Genomic DNA, 18,055 nt, shown 5'->3' on the forward strand with positions numbered 1-18,055 from the left:
CATGCGCTGATTCACAAAAGCATCTTTGTGCTGAACATGCGGCGTAGCATCGAATTGCCTTCTGTGCTGCTGTGGATTTATGTCACATTACAATAATAAAACCATGCCACATGAAATGTACACAGTGCAGGCAGGGACACAGACAGGCTGATGCACAGGTGTCGTCCAACCTTTGAAACAGACCTGGCTGAGACAGTTGGCTGGGAGACAAGTCCAGAAATAAAAACAACCCTTTTATCTGTCAGATTCATCTTCTGCTGTGGAGCCCAGCTTGGTTTAATGAGCATTCATTATTGGGAGAAGGAGCCAGGCAAATCTTGACCACCATACATCCCGCATCTGTCCATGAACTTCAAAAAATGTATTTTCTGAGCTTTGCCTCTTTTTTTAGATCTCAGAATAAAGTATCTCTTAGGAATCTGTCTCACTTCTTGGAAACTGTTTGTCTCCTTTCATCTTTATGTTTCATTTATAAAAACAGCAGATTGTATAGAAACCTGTGCATCTAATATAACTTTTAAACAGTGTCCTTTCTTTTTTCCTCCTTTGACCTCCAGGTCCTGTGGCTTTAGAGCCCTGCAAGCAGCTTTGTTAGCGGCACTTCTCGCTCTCCCAGCAGTGTGTCCCTCTTGAGGCTGGTGCCTTTGTTTACCACCTTGAACTTCACTGACAGGCTCTTCACCTGCACTGAGCTTATCGAGTCAAAGAAGAAGTCCTCGTTGAAGACAGGGTTGCGGCTGTTCTTGATGATGTTGCTCCTTTGCTTCTGCAGCTTGCCCGGGTTCAGGTAGACGGACACGCAGCAGTTGATACTCTTGATGTCAAAGTGCTTGTCATAAAGACTCTCTGCTACCAGGACTCGGATGAGCAGGCGGGAGGTGCTGGGGTCATAGTTGGCACTGATCCTCACCGTTCCACCTTTGTGCAGGTTGATGGTGTGCTCTCTTTGCAGCCCATGGTCTGACCCTCCTGCACCGCCGTGGAAGGAGGGTACATGGAGACGTCGCTGAATGTTAGGGCTGGGCTCAGCTGAGCTGCACTCATCAGTGGAGAGGGAGCTGTGGCGAGCGAATGTCCGCTTGGCTTTCACCACCTTTGCCTGTGTCTCGTGGGTAAAGATCTTGAGCAGGGAGGCGGAGCGGGATAGCAGAGGAGAGCTGAAGGGAGAGGACTCGGCTGAGGAGCAGGTGTCACTTTCCCCACCACTGAAGTATCGATACGGATTCATGTGAGAAGTGTTGAAGTCAGCTGGATTCAGATGATTTCCTCCTTCACTGCTTTTCCCCTGAGTCTTTCTCTGGGTGTTTGGGGAGGTGATGGGGCTGGAAATGTCACTATGGAATAGTGACTCTTTACGGCGGGTATGGGGGCTTTCCTTCAATGTCGCAAAGCCATATGAGGTTTGGGTCTTGGGAACATAAGGTAGGGACATGGCAGTCTGTGACTGGGGATCTGCATTGGTGTCTCCAGCCACAACATCATCAGCACTCTCTATCTGTATGATGTGGCGGTTTGCTGCTCTCAACAAGTTCTTTGTGTCCCCAGCGATCTTGGCTACCAAACGTGGGCTTCTTGGGCTGCTGATCTTCTTCCCACTGCCAATGGTTTGCTCTGAAGTGGAAGGCTGCAGTCCCTCATTGGGCTTCAAGCTTGGAATCTCGGGCTCTGGAGGGCAGCTGACCAGCTTCGGTGGGATGAAAAAGTCAGGGATCTTGTCAGGGGTGAGGACGTTGCTGTAGGCTGGTGCAACGCCTTTCTTATCCCCATTTTCACCCTGTCGCAGCACACCAGTCTCCACCGACCCTCGGATCTTATCCAGAACCCACATGGTCCCACCAGACAGTGGGATGTGTGGGCGTGTGGAGTCGGTGCAGTCACGTGTATCTGCAATTAATAACACACAGGGGGGAGATGTAAATGAAAGAGAAGAAAGAAAAAAAGAACACCTGGTGTTGTAGCTCTGAGATACAAATGCTAAATCTAAGAAACCTCAAGAATTTAAGAGGATTAAGAGTGAATAAAGCAGAAAATTTAAAAGTAAAATTACACCACTGAATTTGAGCTTCACTTTTGAAGCTCTTGACTGGCTCCTGTCAAGAGCTTCTGACTCACACAAAGATATATACTGCAGCTTTAAAAGAGCATTATTGAAGTCTGCTGCTTAAATTTTAGGACAGGGACTAATAGCCAACAGATCTTAAAGGCATATTATGTAGGATTTTTCTAAAAAGCAACCCACTAGAATTTTGTAGGTTGTATGTATCTACAGAGACTTTACAGACCCTCTGCCTGTATTTTCTTTGCTGTATTTTGCTGAATTCGGGAAATTTCTAGACCTCAATCTTTGGGGCAATAACAGCATGCAGGGTGTGAGGTCAGGACTGTAATGTAGCACCTAGGTTACATGACTCCGTCTCCGTCTCTCTCCTCTCCTTCACTATGCTCTCTGTGTCATGGATGTATAAGGAGCTGCAGGTATGTGTGTCAGTTTGACCAAAGGTGGGCCTGAGCTACACACACACACATACACACACACACACACACACACACACACACACACACACACACACACACACACACACACACACACACAATTCTGCAATGCGGCATCTTCCTGCAGGGTTGTGGGGAAGTCTGGATGTGTTTATCTGTACATTAGAACATAACCAATGTAAAATAATAAGAAATTTACATTTATATTTACATATTTATCTAATTTTCAGCTTTGTCTTTGTCAGTGCTGCTTGCTCTCATCATTCACTCTCTACCTCACTCAACCATTGCTGCTCTCTCTCTCTCTCTCTGGCTTGTTGAGCAGTGGAGGAGGGGCCAACTTTGAATGTTGCATGTTTACAAACGCCAATCCACAAATCCTGCATAGTATGCTTTTAATAAAGAGTAATGTGAAATCTTAATAAATTATACAAGATCAACCAAAATTCAATTATACTATGATAGCCTATATAAAAAAAGAAAAGAAAAGAAAAGAAAGAGTCAACCTATTTTAGACATTAGAGTGGCTTAATTTATTGGAATAGATTAACTTTACTTTTTCCATATGATTCCTAATATGAATAAAGGACACAGTCGAAAGTCACTCCTTCTATTAATCCTCATGCGTATTAATTATGTATAAAATAGTTGTGCTCTGTCCTCACTCGGTAAGGTTGTTTATGTGCATTTTGTTCTAAAAAAAATAAAATTCATAAAAATAATAATTCACAGTCAATTTTGGTAATATTAATGATCCAATAACAACCTAAATATTTTGGTCCAAAAAGTTGAGGGAAAATATTGCATTAAGGTTACAAATTAAATGTCAGTTCAACAGGTGCGAGAAAGCTTCCTCCCGTTGCGCACCAGTCCGCTCTCCAAAACGCATGAAATGAAATGTCGCCATGAAAACACACACAAACACACACACTGCTTTTTGTCTGTAAATTATACTCACATCGCGTTAAAAAGGGAACACACTCTTTTCTTTCCTCTTGCTCCTTTGGTAACAAGTGTTTTCTCTTCGGGTCCTCCTCTGTGCGCTCCGCGGCGCTGCTCTGATCCTCTGACTGTCTCTGCTCCGGAGCGCCTGTTGTGCGTTTTATAGACGGCACAGAGCTTCAGCTGACCAATAAGATCAAACAGTGCGTTTTTCGTGTTTCCCAGTAGAACCAGCTAGAGACACATTTGTCATATTATCAAGGGCAGAGGAACCTTACAGGTTGACATATTATAACCAGCTCAGTCACAGCCAAATTTCCACAGTCAGTGCAGCTCCAAACTAACAAGTCTGATGTTTTATGATAATATTTGTGTTACTATAAAACAACTGTCAGTATATTTTACATATAATCTGAGTATCAGACATTACTGTCACATTTTCTCCATTTATGTTCAGTTTTGGATTGTTCTTACACTTGTTTGTTTCTCAACCCTGCAGCCTGACTCTCTCATTCTCTGAACTCAAATCAAACTCTTAATCTATCAGACACTTTATTCATAAACTCCGGCCTCATCCAATTTGTTTTTGTTTGTTTGTTTTTTCGCTTCCACAAACAGCACAGAGCTTTTGTGTTAGCAAATCATTATATATAACAAGACTGTGCCTGTTTGAACAGGAAAAGAACATGCAGCTGAGCAGACAATGCATGCACCTGTGTGCTGTGTGGTCTGATTCAATTTACAGCAGCTTTTTTCCCACTCCTCTTTTTTGTCTGTCTGTCTTCGAGTTTAAACCGACTGATCGGTTTCCCTGGAAACTTTACTATAGCAACAAATACATTTGTCTGTCTAAAATAGGAAGGGCCACACTGACTTCATTAATCTGCAGGACAAAAAGCACTTTATTGCTTGGTTTTCAGTCAAGTGTCATGCAGCCTGATACAGCCACTGCTTTATCAGACATCAGTTGCACAGAGACAATAATAGCACTGCATTGACTTGTCAACAACTGCTGCAGCCAGTCTGGATAGGATTTTAGAAATGTAGGTTTCAGTAGCTGTAAGTCAATACTGTATGGCGACAGTGAGGACAGTGCCAACAACACTCACACATCACCTTTACAAACTGATGACTGACAAACATTTACTGTGAATAGCCCTTGAATAGGTGTCTGCTCTGCCTGTCTCTGCCTCACTCAGATGGATAATGAAAGGAGCTTGATTGTTGTGGATGGACTTGGCCTTCTTATCAAAGCTAATTGGGAGCTTGCAGAGAAAAACAAGCAGTGCTTTACAATGGATGAGCAATTAGATTTAACTTGCATTTGAATTTTCCCTAGTCCCTAGAAATTTAAAATCAGTCTGTGAAATGATGTCCTGTGAAATAAACAAATATTGTGTTGTGTGTTCATGTAGGAGCCATCCTTTATAGTCAGAAGACATGCGTTTTCAGGGACTTTGAACCTGCATTAATGGATTTTCTTTGGCCACTGTGGGGCAATTGTGAAAACAACATTCATATAATTTTCTGCCTTCAAAAGGAACTCATAGGATAAGCCAGGCTAATTCTTTTATTCAAAGTAACATATATATTGTGGATAGGATCAATAATAGCTTACAACTTATCTTTACAATCATTTGTTTATTATATAACATTGTGAGGAGATATCTGGACAACCCTGTTAGTGACTGTCTGTACGCGGTCGGGTGGTGGACAAATTAGGGAGAGAGTCCAGAAGGAAGTCATGTACATCAGGGGTCCTCAAACTTTTTTGGAGTCAGGGACTCCTTACAGGGGAGAACATTTCAACAGTTAATAAGATGTGCTTATTTGTACTCTTAGATGCCATTGGTACTATTTGTATTCTAAAACGTTTTAACCTAAGTAGTTCAAACCTGTTTCAAAGTGAAAACAGAAAGACACTTTTAAAGTTTAAAGTTTAAATCATGTTAATACCACTTAAATACCTTTAAACAGAGAGTCATTTTGCTCAAATTGAATTTGGACTCAACTTAATAGCATTTATACGTTTAGTAATTGAGAAAATGAACAACCTAGCCTAGTGCTAATAAACCCAGACATTTAAAATAGCTAGTCTAAAGTGACTTTCAGGAAGTGCTTCAACTTAAAAATAATGTACTTATTGCTCTTTATTCAAAGCTCTGAACAAATCAAAAGAAGTTATCATAACAGTGTTACAGAACTCATTATAGTAATTAGGCCTATTACTTCAGATGCTTTGAATGACATATTTGCATTATAGTCTACATCTTATTCTTACCTCACACAATTTAACAATAACTCTCACCTAAATGGATGAGATGGGTGAGTCTGTCAGTCACCACACAGTTTCTCCATCCTTGAAGTGATGGATGACAGGCAGACTCTAAGATCGTTCTCTGCATGCAAACCAGCCATGTACTTAGTCTTGATAGCAGTCATAGTGAAGAATGATGACACACAGAGGTAAGGGTTAGGAAAGGGGAGCATAGCCTCAGCAGCGACTTAAGGGAGGTCCAAAAGGCTGCATAAGGTATCTGCTGGAATCAGGCCTTCAGTATCCTATCATAGGATAAATCCAACAGCTCCTCTTCTGCCTTACCAGTAAGGCCACTTTACTGCTGGGGCAAAGGGGTCCTACACCCAGTCAAAGGCAACAGTATTCACATTGGAGAAGTAGGAACTGAAGTGCTCTCTCAGTGCAGTAAGGGGAGAGGTGGCTATCTCACTTACTATAGCCACAGACAGGCTGGGTGTGTGGAGAAACTCTGTCAGTTCGGGCAACATGTCTGTCACTCCGTCTTGTATCCTTCTTCTCCATAACTCTGTTTTCTTCATGGAGGGAATGAAGCCTCCTTCGATAGAGAAGATGAAGCTGTTGTGCAAGTTGAATGCTTCAGTAAGATAGGCCAGTTTCACTTTCTGTCTTCTTTCATAAACTTTGACATTTCACTGCGTAGCTCAAACACCTGCTGCAAAACTTCACCACAAGACAGCCATCACACTTCAGAGTGATGTAGTAGTACATCATTCCCAGCATCCACTCTCCACAAATTTGCCAAAGCAAATGTGACTGCAGTTCTGTTGACTTGACAAAATTAATTGCAGTCACAACTGTGTTAAAAACACAGAGTGGTCTGGTTCCCTGCCTTTGGATGCGAGTGCCTGCCAATGCGGGCCCTACTTTGAGAATCACACCCTCTTAGCTGCAAACAGTGTACACAAGATCATTTGGAGTTGTGGAGTCGGCCAAAAAAAACACTATATAGCAAGTGAACCAACAGTAAAGTTGCAACTCAATAGCTAAACGATGAGCTGAAACTTGCTTTAAAGCCGTGTGGAGCTGCAGAGTCAGTCTCAATAGGTTCATCACTAGTCATTTGATAAATTGTTATTATAAAAAAATATCAATTACAGTCCCTTTATGTCAGGATGGTATGTTATGTCTACACCAAAATGTACAGTATGGATACAAGCTATCAGGCACGCATAAAACATTTAACAGTGATAAATTCTATTTTTATAACTTTGATTTTGACATTCAGAGACATATAACATATATTGACCCACATGCAAACATAACCATGTATGTTTACACATGTGTACCTGCAAATATACAAGCACAAAAATCCAGGTCAATAGAGGAGGATAAACTTGCCACATGACATTTCTCACCAGGTGATGAAAGAGAACCCGGATGTTATGGTTCAACATGTAGTTGCAAGGATAGACATCAGGGCAGCCCGAGCACAGCATGTAAACAATGGCTATTCAAGATCTGAGTGGAGATAATTACACATCTTCTCTTCCGAGGTCATTGTCTGATTCAGTCAACAGTCAGTGAAAAAAGTTACTTAACATATAGATTGCAGAAGCACATTTGAACCCTGCTATCTGTCATCAATGAGGCCTGAAAGCCAGCAGAGAGTCAATCTTCCTCACTGAGCAGCACCCTATACACACAAGACCTGTTATACCAGTCAAATACAACATTTTTGAAATAGGTTTCAGAACTGAAAAAAAGTAAACCTGTGACAATTATGCAATGCTGCCCCAGGATTCTCAGTTTACTAGTGGTTTAACTGATGCTTATTTCCATTATTGATTCATCTTTTAGTCTATAAATTGTCAGAAAATAATGGAAAATGTGCATCACAATTTTCCAGAGCCCAGGGCAATAACAAATATATGAACATAGGGATATAACAAATATGTGAACATTTAATATATATGCATATATTATATAGATTTATATAAACAGAGAAAAGCAAGAGTGGTTATTGATGTTTACCTAGTTAGTGATGAGAATATATGTACGCATACTGAGTTCACATTCTCTGCATCAGAGCATTAAAATGTCATTTATGTCTCCACCAAACTACATGGAAAAATCAAAGAAGATTTAATCATATTTGCTTCATAACTGCAGTTAACCACAGAGCCTTAGGCTTCAATACAAGATAAATTAGTATAATATAAATTATTGTAAGACAAATTAAAAGAATATCATCAGTATAACATAAATGGAAAAATGTTATACTGAAAAATGTATCAAAATGGAAACTGTCTGGACTATCTGAATGGTTAAACTCCACACTCTGTTAACAGCTTCCTTTACAAAATAATGAGATCGATACACAAAGTGTCTGAGAATCTGAGAAGATGAGGACGAGGCTACAACCTGAGAAAAGGTTAATGTGTCTGTTCTGCTCTCATTAAGGGGCTGGACTCTAAATCTCTGTCTGTCCGAAAATGTAAAAAATAAAAAATAAAAAAATAACCCCAAACCAAAACAAAATAACAAGTAGTCTGTCTCACTTCCCGAAAAGTACAAGTAGCCTATGCAACAGTAAGAGCACTTTCTCACTGGATAACACAGATCTGTTTCAGTGAGGCTGTGCCTGCTTTTTCTGTCTGCAGACAGACAGATGTAACTACATGTCGGCTGTGACAGAGGCAATTGTATGTGGAAAAAAAGAAGCTGGAGGAGTCGATACAGTTTGGGCTGGTACGCAGAAACGAGGCCGCCGGACTGAACAAGAGCTACACAAAAGCTCAGCGGGAGGTCTGGTGTACCTCAAGGTTTGTGTGTGTGTCTGCACTGACTCTCAGCACATATGGTCACTCATTATGGTCGAGCAGGAGGAGAAAAAAAGAGCCCTGACATGTCATAGGGTCCATTTTTACCCAACTCCCTTGAATTGTTGCCATCCTCATTCCTTTCAACCCATTCTGTCTTCGACACAACTTATGTTGCCTAGGAGACACCACATATCCTGATATATGGATCAATCCTTCCCTCCCCAACTGTATTCTTTTCATTTCATCTCACATTTTTTCACCTCTCTGGTGTGTTATGGTTCAACTGGTTTTGGTCATTCCTCTAGCCATCCAGTTTTCTACTGGTCAACGAGAGCTCTGACTCAGTGTCTTCCAGTCATGGGAGCCCAGAGATCGCTGCCAAAGTGCCAGCTGGAGCTGGGGACAGAGTAACACATGTGACTCACAGTCAGTGTGATACCGCTGAGATCTGGATTGTAACATCTGGCTCTCTTCCAGTAGTTGGGTTTATACCCTGCAGTTTAAGCAAAGTGTTATCCTTTCAGACAAACTCAAAAACAGTGTGCGGTGTATGAAAGGAACCAGAAAGAGAGTGAGATAGAGAGCAAGAGAGGCAATTCTGCAAATGCCAGGACCATTTGAGCATCCTGCTTTTTTCGGTCCGGTGAACTGGCATTTGGATTGGACACATGCAGGGCAAAAGGTCATACCTGTCGCCACAGGAAACTAATTTGATGGACTCCGCAGCAAAGATGCTATATTTCTGCAGGGAGGTGGGGGGAAAGGGCGGGGAGGTGGCAATTGGGGGCTGATGGGATGGCCTAGGAGCTTAGAGGAGAGTGGGTTTAAGAGAGAGTGGGATGCAAAACAAAAGCATCATTGATCAGAGACGGGAGAGATTACTCTGAAAGGCCAGCGTGTATATCGATTTACATTTTTTTCAGGTGAGACCCTGGATACTGGATTGATGATTTGTATTTTCAAACACCATATTACAGGAAGCCATAGGTGGATGGACTTTAAAGGAAGAATAATGTGTAGATAATAAAGCATGTAACTCATGAGCAGCAGCATAAATGATCACTGCATGTGAGCATTACCTGAGGATACATTGACATTTTGATATGAGAGAGTTAAATAAATGGCGCATATAACACACACGCATGCACATACACACACTTTGTCTGTATATGGGAGAATAGTGGGACTGGGGGAAAAACGCATGACACTGACAAACTGCTCACATTGATCTAGAGGCAAGCTTATGCTGCCCTCTGGAGGCATGAAGAAGTCAAACAATTCATTCTTAAATGTTGAGTATTCAGGTGAGGAGAGTGTCAGTAAAATCCTTCAAGTCTCCACCATCCTGGTTATTGGGGTGACTGCAGGGTACAGGGCTTATCATATACACTCCTCACACTTTCAACACACCACAGCAGGAAAGGAAACTCCCCAAAATAGAAAGCTGTAATTCACCAGTTTTCTTTACAAACAAGGGAATTAATCCATCAAAGATGAGGGAAAAAATCACACAAAAACATTCCCAGTTAATGCAGTTAATGTAAGACGATTTATCTCAAACTCTCTTTAAGAAAAACTCTTTGGAGCTTGTGGAATTATTCGAGCAAGAACATATCATCCTACGCATACGCACCTCAGATTTCTTGCAGCATCACATTGATTTCTAAAGCATCTGTAGGACAAAGTGAAAATGACTGTGTTGTCCAAATAGCAGAATCTGCCAAAAAACAAAAACAAAAAACATCAGTGCTTCAGTCTGCAGTTAGCAACAAAACATCCATTTTTTTGGTTTTCTAGTCAAGCTTGCACTGATAGGAAATATTTCATTCAAACAGGTGACTGGAAACTTTAATGTCAACAGCATATTTTAAGTTTTCAGTGTTGTGTCTGCTTGATAAAACTCTAATTCCTGGTAATACAGCTTGTTTCAGATTAATGTCTTTGCAGAAAAGAAGCAGCTGAGAAGTTGACAAGATTCAATAATGAAACAGATGCTAGGAGACTATTTTCAAGCCATTTATAACAGAAGTTAAATAGGCATTAGATATCCAGCCCAAGTCTCCTCTGACCCATAGCTGTTGGATAAATGCTGTGTAGACAAACCACTGTGCTGTGGATCAAATTATTTCTTTCGTTCTTAATGTTTCAAAAGCACAGAAATACCAGGAGGACAAAACAATCTCACACTTATCAATACGCAGTATAATGTGCCAAAAGTTGGGTGAGCATTCCTATGTTAAATGATACAGTCAGATTGTGATAATCAATAACATTTAAGATAATTAAAATAGCAGGGGAGTCACATGCTGAAAGGCCAAGTTCAATATGCCCTGTAAATGACCACAAGGTGGCACAAACAGTCCCTCAGATGGGAGCAGATGGAAGGAAGACACCTGTGCACAAAGTACCAGCCTATGCTGATAATAAAACTGCAGTTATTTTAAATATTTTGTTAACTGAAGGACATCCCAGCCACAGATGGCTGTAGGGGGCTGAATGACCAAAGTAACCTCCTGCTGTCTTTTTATGCACAGGATGAATGTGAAACAAAGTCCTGATGGTTTTTATAGAGCTACCATGCAACCATGAGGCTGCAGCCTGACCAGGAGATGGGTGTATGTAGGTCTGAGGTGCAGGAGGACGACCTCAAGAGTCTGGACAGACATCAATATGACTGTATGTGATATAATGAAACTCTGTTTATGAACTGTTGAACTGAAGCACTGAAAAACATGACCCCAACAAATTCTCACCCCTCTGCCACCACAGGAACAAGTCTACCACCCCACACTAAACTGGTCTGTTTACCAACCACCCCTCCACCCACCGCTCCCTCACCTGTACCCTCCCAACACACACACACACACACACACACACACACACACACACACACACACACACACACACACACACACACACCGTCTGAGAGAAACAATCCTCAATCCTCTACATGTCCTGCACATGTAGCAGGATCAATAATAAAGTTGACTTTGAACTTTGAACTTTTGAATGCCTTGTGACGCATAACCTCTAAAGCTAAAGATCCTCTATTGTTTCCCTTTGCTAAATAGAGTGAAGTTCAGGTACAGTAATCACGACAACATGAACTCTGCATAGTACAATCTGCAATGAGTGTAAAAAAGAAATGATTTGAGTCATTTTAGTTTATTTCAAATACTTTATTCATGTATCCCTGAATAGGTGATGTAAGGCAAGCATTTAAGCAAACAACAGTAAAGGAAGACAACATTCAATATCTAATATCATTTACAAAAGTCACATGTTCATTACATGTTGCTTTCACTGCCAGTGGAGAAGTGTTTTCAATTCATGTCTTGGAATCAGAAAGTTGTGTGTGACAGAATAGGATTTGCATTAACTATGGGCCTTTTTTACAGGAGACATTTCAACAGTCAGTGGGAAAAGCATAATAACAGCATTAGTGCTGGTTGGATTCTGTGTAGCTGCTTCAGTCCTTCAGGTCCAGGAGTTGAGCATATTGGCCCACCATCACTGTCACAGTTTACTGGTAGACTTGGATAGGACAGAGCCAATGTGATTAGTAGCACATGTGATTTTCCTGCTATGAAAAGTCAAAATGTCTGCTGTGAAAAAGGCCTACAGTATGTTCTGATAACCTCTCCTGAAGCAATATATGCCTACAAATCTAGTATGAACACTATCAAATGACGGGAATGCAAAAGGTACTATATCACTCAAAATATAATTATCATCAATTCTTTATTCAACAAGAAGATCAAGCCAGCAGCTAAAGTTAAGAGTCTAGCTGAAATCAAGGCATGTGCAAAAGTGGAAGTTACTGTGCCTCAGTTGAGAAAACGTGTTTGCTCATAGCGCTGATGTACTGCAAGCCATCTGGTTCTGTGATCTTCAGTTTGGTTAGAGGTGGCAGGGATCCACTGGTGAAGTATCTGAATGCAGGGCTGGGTGACTGGATGCTATCTAGAAACACCTTGGAGGCAAAAAATAAACACATCCCAGCAGTTACATATACAGGTGCACATTTATCAACACACTGAATTCATATTTGCTGTAATAAACTCATCTTATATCAGTAGAGGAAGAAGTATTCAGATCTTTTACTTAAGTACAGGTAGGAAAATGTTCAAAAATGTATGTTATGTTTGTATGTATTAGAAAAATGGAATGTAAGTACAGTCCCTGTTGGTGTTACATTATTATATTATTAGATGACCACTGATATATTAACATGTATGCAGAATTTTAATGTTGTGGTTGGTTGAACTACTTTACGTAGTGTTGTATACACTAATCCTAAAGTTTAGCAGCACACACACCTCAAAGATTTTGTGACATTTTGAACTGCAAGTAACAGCAACTGTCAAATGAATGTAGTCAAGTCTCTGAAGTACGGCCCTCTGTGGAGACAAATCCGGAACTGGGCATTCCACACATGCTCATTTCAAAGGAGGAGTTCATGCTCAGTGTGGCAGTTGGTGAACATTTTATTTAATCTATTTACATTTCAGATTTCTGGCAAGAGAAATTGATTCATAGCTATATGAAAGGATTATAATAGTTTGTAAACCAGCAATTAGACTTCCTTTATACACCTTGAATTGTTTCATGTTAACATTTCGGTGTTCCAAGATGCTCTTTCATTTTCTACACTAACAACAATTTAAGAGGAAATACCAAATTCTTTTTGGACCCAATAGCTTCATGTAACGTTATAGTTACACGGCTTGGCCACTATGTAAAGTTGCCTTTAAACACCCAAATGATCTAAACCACATTTAAAATATTAAATTAACCACACAACATACCTTTACAATGTCCTCAGTGTCCTGTGCTGCATTTTGGAAAACAGAGCCACAGTGCTGCAGGTATTTTTCATACAGGCTGAGTGTTTGACTATCGACCTGTTGGAGAGATGTGTCCCCGAGCTCCACCTTCTGCAGGTTGACCAGGAAGTCGGTGTTGACTGGACCACACTCAATGAGACTCACACTGAAGGATAAAGCATCCAGTCAATGGTCTCACTTAATCAAAATTTATGAGAGGGAGACAGCCAGACTAAACACTCATCAGTCTTTAAACTATGGATACGAGATGCAGAAAACTTGCCAACTCACTGGATGTTGAAGTGTTGCAGGAGGACTGCCAAACTCTCACATGCTCCCTCTATTGCAAATTTACTGGCACAGTACACCTCATTAAAAGGGAGACCTGTGACAGAGCACCAATTGCCAAGATGAGTTATTTTGGAAATTTCATGCATGGCAGTAAGCATCATCATTTTCTTACATGGTTCCAACAAACCAATACAAAACTGCATGTGGAACATTGTTGACATTTGGTCACTGCTCAACCATTTGTTTGTCTCACCCTGAAGCCCTCCAGTGCTGCCGGTGACCAGGATGCGGCCCTGACCCTGAACCTTCATCTCAGGCAGGAAGGCCTGAATAGTCTGGATGGTACCCAGGAGGTTGACCTCCAGGATACATCTCATCGAGTCCAAGGACTGGATCTCCAGTGGCCCCATCAAACCCACACCGGCATTACACACTACATGGACCAAAGAAAGCCCATTAACACACACAAATTACAATCCTGATCTGAACACACAGAGAAACAACCTCACTGACATACCAAGGATGTCCACTCGTTTTTCCACAACCCTGTCCCTCGCATCCAGGATGGACTGTTGGTCGGTCACATCCATCTGGAGGATATCCAAAGTGTCCTTGTGCAGGCCTTTCACACACTCTAAAAGACGCTCCTTCTTGGCCAGATTTCTCATGGTGGCATAGACTAAACAAATAAGACAAGATAAAATAATCCTTTACTAGTCCCAGTGAAATTTACAGCGTTACAGCAGCAAACTGGATAGCAAAAATAGGAAGAACGTAAATTAAAAAACTAAAGAATAATAAAGAATCAATGAGTAAACAAGGAGAATTAACAATCGATTATAGGAAATATAAGATAGGGACAATTTAACAAAGGAAATATAAAAATATTATTAGAATAAACAAGAATATTGGTACTGTCAGAGTGATAATATACCTAAGTGTGATATTGATATTGCACACAGACACACACACTGGACTTGAATGATGTTGAACATTAAAAAGCATTCAATCAATCTGTTGTAGAATATATTGGGGGGGTTGAATGAGTTGCAGTGTCATGTCCAGTTTGTGTAGTAGTTTTTCATCACATTGGACATACAGCATGTTCTGACGCAGCTCTCTAAGAAGACACCATTACACATTAGGAATAAGAGAAGCATCTCTGACAGGTAGTTTTAGTTACCTTTGTATGTTTTGTCCGGGTCGGATGCTAGTCGGACAGCCAGGCTGAGACCGATCCCAGAGGAGCACCCAGTGATAAACACCACCTTCCTGTCCATGTCCAGAGAGCAGCTGAAGCAAACAGAAGACACCTTGAAATGAGCCGGAGGATAAGACAGACCCATGAGAAAACTTGCATGTTTTCACATCTTTTGCCATTGCAAGGCCAGTTAATCCTATCCTCCAATTATCAGCTAGTCCTCCCACTTTTTCTCATGCCCTTGTGAGTAATGTTCGTTTTTTTCCATTGACACCTGTGTCAATAGAAATCTGAAAAATAAAGAGTTGACACAATGACCAAGTTGTCTTTGTGTTATTTTAATAAGCACTTTGCAAAGGATCAGTGTACAGTCATGACTGAGTGTAAGTGTAAACTGATGCTAGTTGAAAATGTTTTCCTATATTTCATACAGCAAGGAAACCAAAGAAGCAGAGTCAGGATGTGCATAGGTATACTGGGTGCCACCAGGAACTATCCACCAGTAGCATGAAACTCCGTTCTGTTAAGGAGAAACAGCTCTGTGTATTCAAGGATGGGCTACGAATGAATCCCTATCAGACAACACCAAAGGTGAAGCAGACATATGAGGATAGATTTGTCATTCCAGGTTAATAAGGTCAGGTTATAGAAAATGTAATTTTTTTTACTACAGACCTGAACAAATAAAAAACATGGATGTCTCGTAACATAATGGAACAGTGTAAATGTATTGTTGTAGGTGTGTATTGGCTTTCTGTGACTAGTGTGAGCTGGCACAGTCTGATTTATTTAATTTAGTTATCATTTGATAATAATTCATAGAAAAACCTGGTGTGCAAAGTCAAGTCAAGTTTACCTATAGATGACATTTTATACGTCAGGGGTGGACTCCATGTGTTTCAAAATAAAAAGCAAAAAACTGGCAAATGGGATCATACATGTCAAACATAGGTAAGATGAGAACTGATAAGATAAGAAGGTATAACATATATAAAAACATGTAATAATATTTCAGTTTTAGCTTTCAACTACATACTTTAAACCAAACAAAAAACTTGTGAAAAAATAAGTTTTAGTCCACTTTTAAAAGACTACACTTATAACAGACAATAATTCAAGTGCTGGAGAATTCAGAGTAGGACCATTCAGAGTAGGACCCTAATGACTGAGGGTCAAGGTTGAGCGAGGAGGTCTTTGCTCGATGATCTTGGGGATCTGCCTGCTATGACTCAGCATTTCAACAATGTATGAAGGAACTATTCATAGATATAAAAACACAAAGTCATTTCTTTGTTTTACTGGGAGCCAGTGAAGAGAAGGTAAAATAGGAGTAATGTGTTCAAACACTTGGGGGTTTACAATAATGCAAATACAGTACAATGTACTTTAGCGATTGATTTGCACTAGTCATTATCACCAGGTGGCAGCAAAAAATCAGAACATCAGCCCTGTACCGAATCATGAACACAGCCACACTGACCTCTGATTTCTCCATTGACCACATCAAGACAATGAGGCTGGAAACAGTCAGCTAGAAGCATAATGGGCCTGAGTTCAAGGGTTCAAGGAGGGAAATAGCTGTGTGTTGTTCTCTGATTTGGTGATTTGAATTCTTTTCCACGGCTTGTGTTTGTATTTGTTGATTAGTCTAATACAGGGCTTTCATTCACTGATGTCATCATTGCTGTATGAACCATACAGCAATGCCTTTATTATTATTTGAATGTGTTATATAATAATCTCACTTCAAAAGTCTACTTATTCCAACCTTTTTTTTTCTCTCTCTTTTTTTAAAAAACATTTTCATCAGCTGATGAAAGCTCAGTTAGTAGTAGACCTTTAAGTGGACCTTTAAGTCAAAGTATCATCACACACACGGTTCCCAAGATCATGACTGCCAAAAATGTATAAATAATGTTAAAATAGTCTTTAACACAGAAGAGAAAGGTCTGGTAAATCAGTGATTTCAGTGTCAAGTGTTAAACTACTTTTCTGTGTCTAAATTAATATTGTTGAGTCATCTGTTAGCACAATCATTTGGAGTTATTTCACTGACTTATTATTCAGATATACGGTCACCTGACAACAAACAATGACTGTTTTTTTAATATATCAATATGATATATATGTATCATATATATATATATCACATATTTGTATATAAATAATATTATATATCATATATACCAATCTAAATATTAAACAATAGTATTAAAGAGCCTCAGAATTGTATTGAATGATGGTACATGGTAGAAATTTTGAATTGATTTTCTAGCACACATTATGCAGCAGTTGAAAAGAACAATGCACAGACAGTAGAATAAGAGGAATAAGTAGCAGAATAATAAAGAGTAAGACTAACAACAAAGATTCAGTGCCAACACACCTCACTGCTGGACTCCTGCGTTTGACTCCAGATGCAAATCAGATTGCTTTTAGTTATAGTGTCTGGTAGCTATCATATTTATGCATTATTTTCCAACAACACTGACTTATTCAGTGTATGTGGATGGAGAACACTGTATTTGGTTTCTATTAAGCAATATCATAACATATTAACTCTTAAGTGTCTGTAAAGATTCATAATCTAAACAAGTTGTAATGTCATGTCATGAAATATTTACCTGTCTACTCTACATGATCAGAAAGATAGTGATATGCTCAAGGGGTGGGACGCACTTAATAGGTGCTTTTGAAGATAGTTAAAAGAAAGTGTCCAAACATGTACAAATCATCAAACTTCAGGCACTTACATGTAGAGGAATTTTAATAATACCTGAGCCTTATCTCCTGGTGATGATCTGCAAGGTTGAAACCACATATTTTTAAAATTTCTTAATGAACCATCTAACCAAAACTTCTGCTGTCTGAAGGTCTGAAGTTTGCTTTTTTTTAACATTTTTGACCATTCTTAATCTTTTTCACTATATGCCAGAAAGCATGTTATAAGGACAGACCTACAAAACCACACAGAAAAGTCTTACCATTGTTTCTTCCACATCTTTACATTTCCTGGAAACAATAAGGGAACAAGAAGAAGAAGACTATATCTATTTCTTAAATCCCCTTTTGTGACAGATAGATGATAGAAGCATCAGGAAATCCTTTAAAAGGCTCCACCACCCTGAGTCTCACAGTGTGACTACTGGGTACAGATATCATCATCCACTTCCCCTCACACTGTAGTTCCACTAGAGTTTCACAAACCATTAAGTGAGAG

General features: G+C 40.0%; 2 protein-coding genes across 2 annotated transcripts; both read right to left on the bottom strand.

The window, feature by feature from the left end:
* Window positions 1–568: 568 nt before the first annotated feature.
* LOC128361948 (C2 calcium-dependent domain-containing protein 4C) lies at window positions 569–1,828 on the bottom strand. Its single transcript, XM_053322541.1, has one exon. It carries the CDS (start codon window positions 1,826–1,828, stop codon window positions 569–571), a length of 1,260 nt encoding a protein of 419 aa, XP_053178516.1.
* A 10,506-nt stretch (window positions 1,829–12,334) lies between these two features.
* On the bottom strand, window positions 12,335–14,914 carry LOC128361791 (estradiol 17-beta-dehydrogenase 1-like). The gene is made up of 6 exons (XM_053322347.1): window positions 14,818–14,914; window positions 14,152–14,313; window positions 13,888–14,067; window positions 13,635–13,728; window positions 13,326–13,509; window positions 12,335–12,490 (listed from the first exon to the last, which is right to left on the bottom strand). The coding sequence occupies exons 1-6, from the start codon at window positions 14,912–14,914 to the stop codon at window positions 12,335–12,337; spliced, it is 873 nt and encodes a 290-aa protein (XP_053178322.1).
* Window positions 14,915–18,055: the final 3,141 nt, after the last annotated feature.

This window comes from Scomber japonicus, chromosome 7 (genome assembly GCF_027409825.1).
Source record: "Scomber japonicus isolate fScoJap1 chromosome 7, fScoJap1.pri, whole genome shotgun sequence".
NCBI classification, from domain to species: domain Eukaryota; kingdom Metazoa; phylum Chordata; class Actinopteri; order Scombriformes; family Scombridae; genus Scomber; species Scomber japonicus.

Bases quoted from the DNA above. Each gene is read 5' to 3' on its own strand.
- LOC128361948 (XM_053322541.1), bottom strand. From the start codon at position 1,828: ATGTGGGTTCTGGATAAGATCCGAGGGTCGGTGGAGACTGGTGTGCTG.
- LOC128361791 (XM_053322347.1), bottom strand. From the start codon at position 14,914: ATGGACAGGAAGGTGGTGTTTATCACTGGGTGCTCCTCTGGGATCGGT. The intron at 14,314-14,817 runs GTAACTAAAACT...TTATTTGTTTAG, and splicing joins CCCGGACAAAACATACAAAG to TCTATGCCACCATGAGAAAT. The intron at 14,068-14,151 runs GTATGTCAGTGA...TGGTCCATGTAG, and splicing joins AAAACGAGTGGACATCCTTG to TGTGTAATGCCGGTGTGGGT.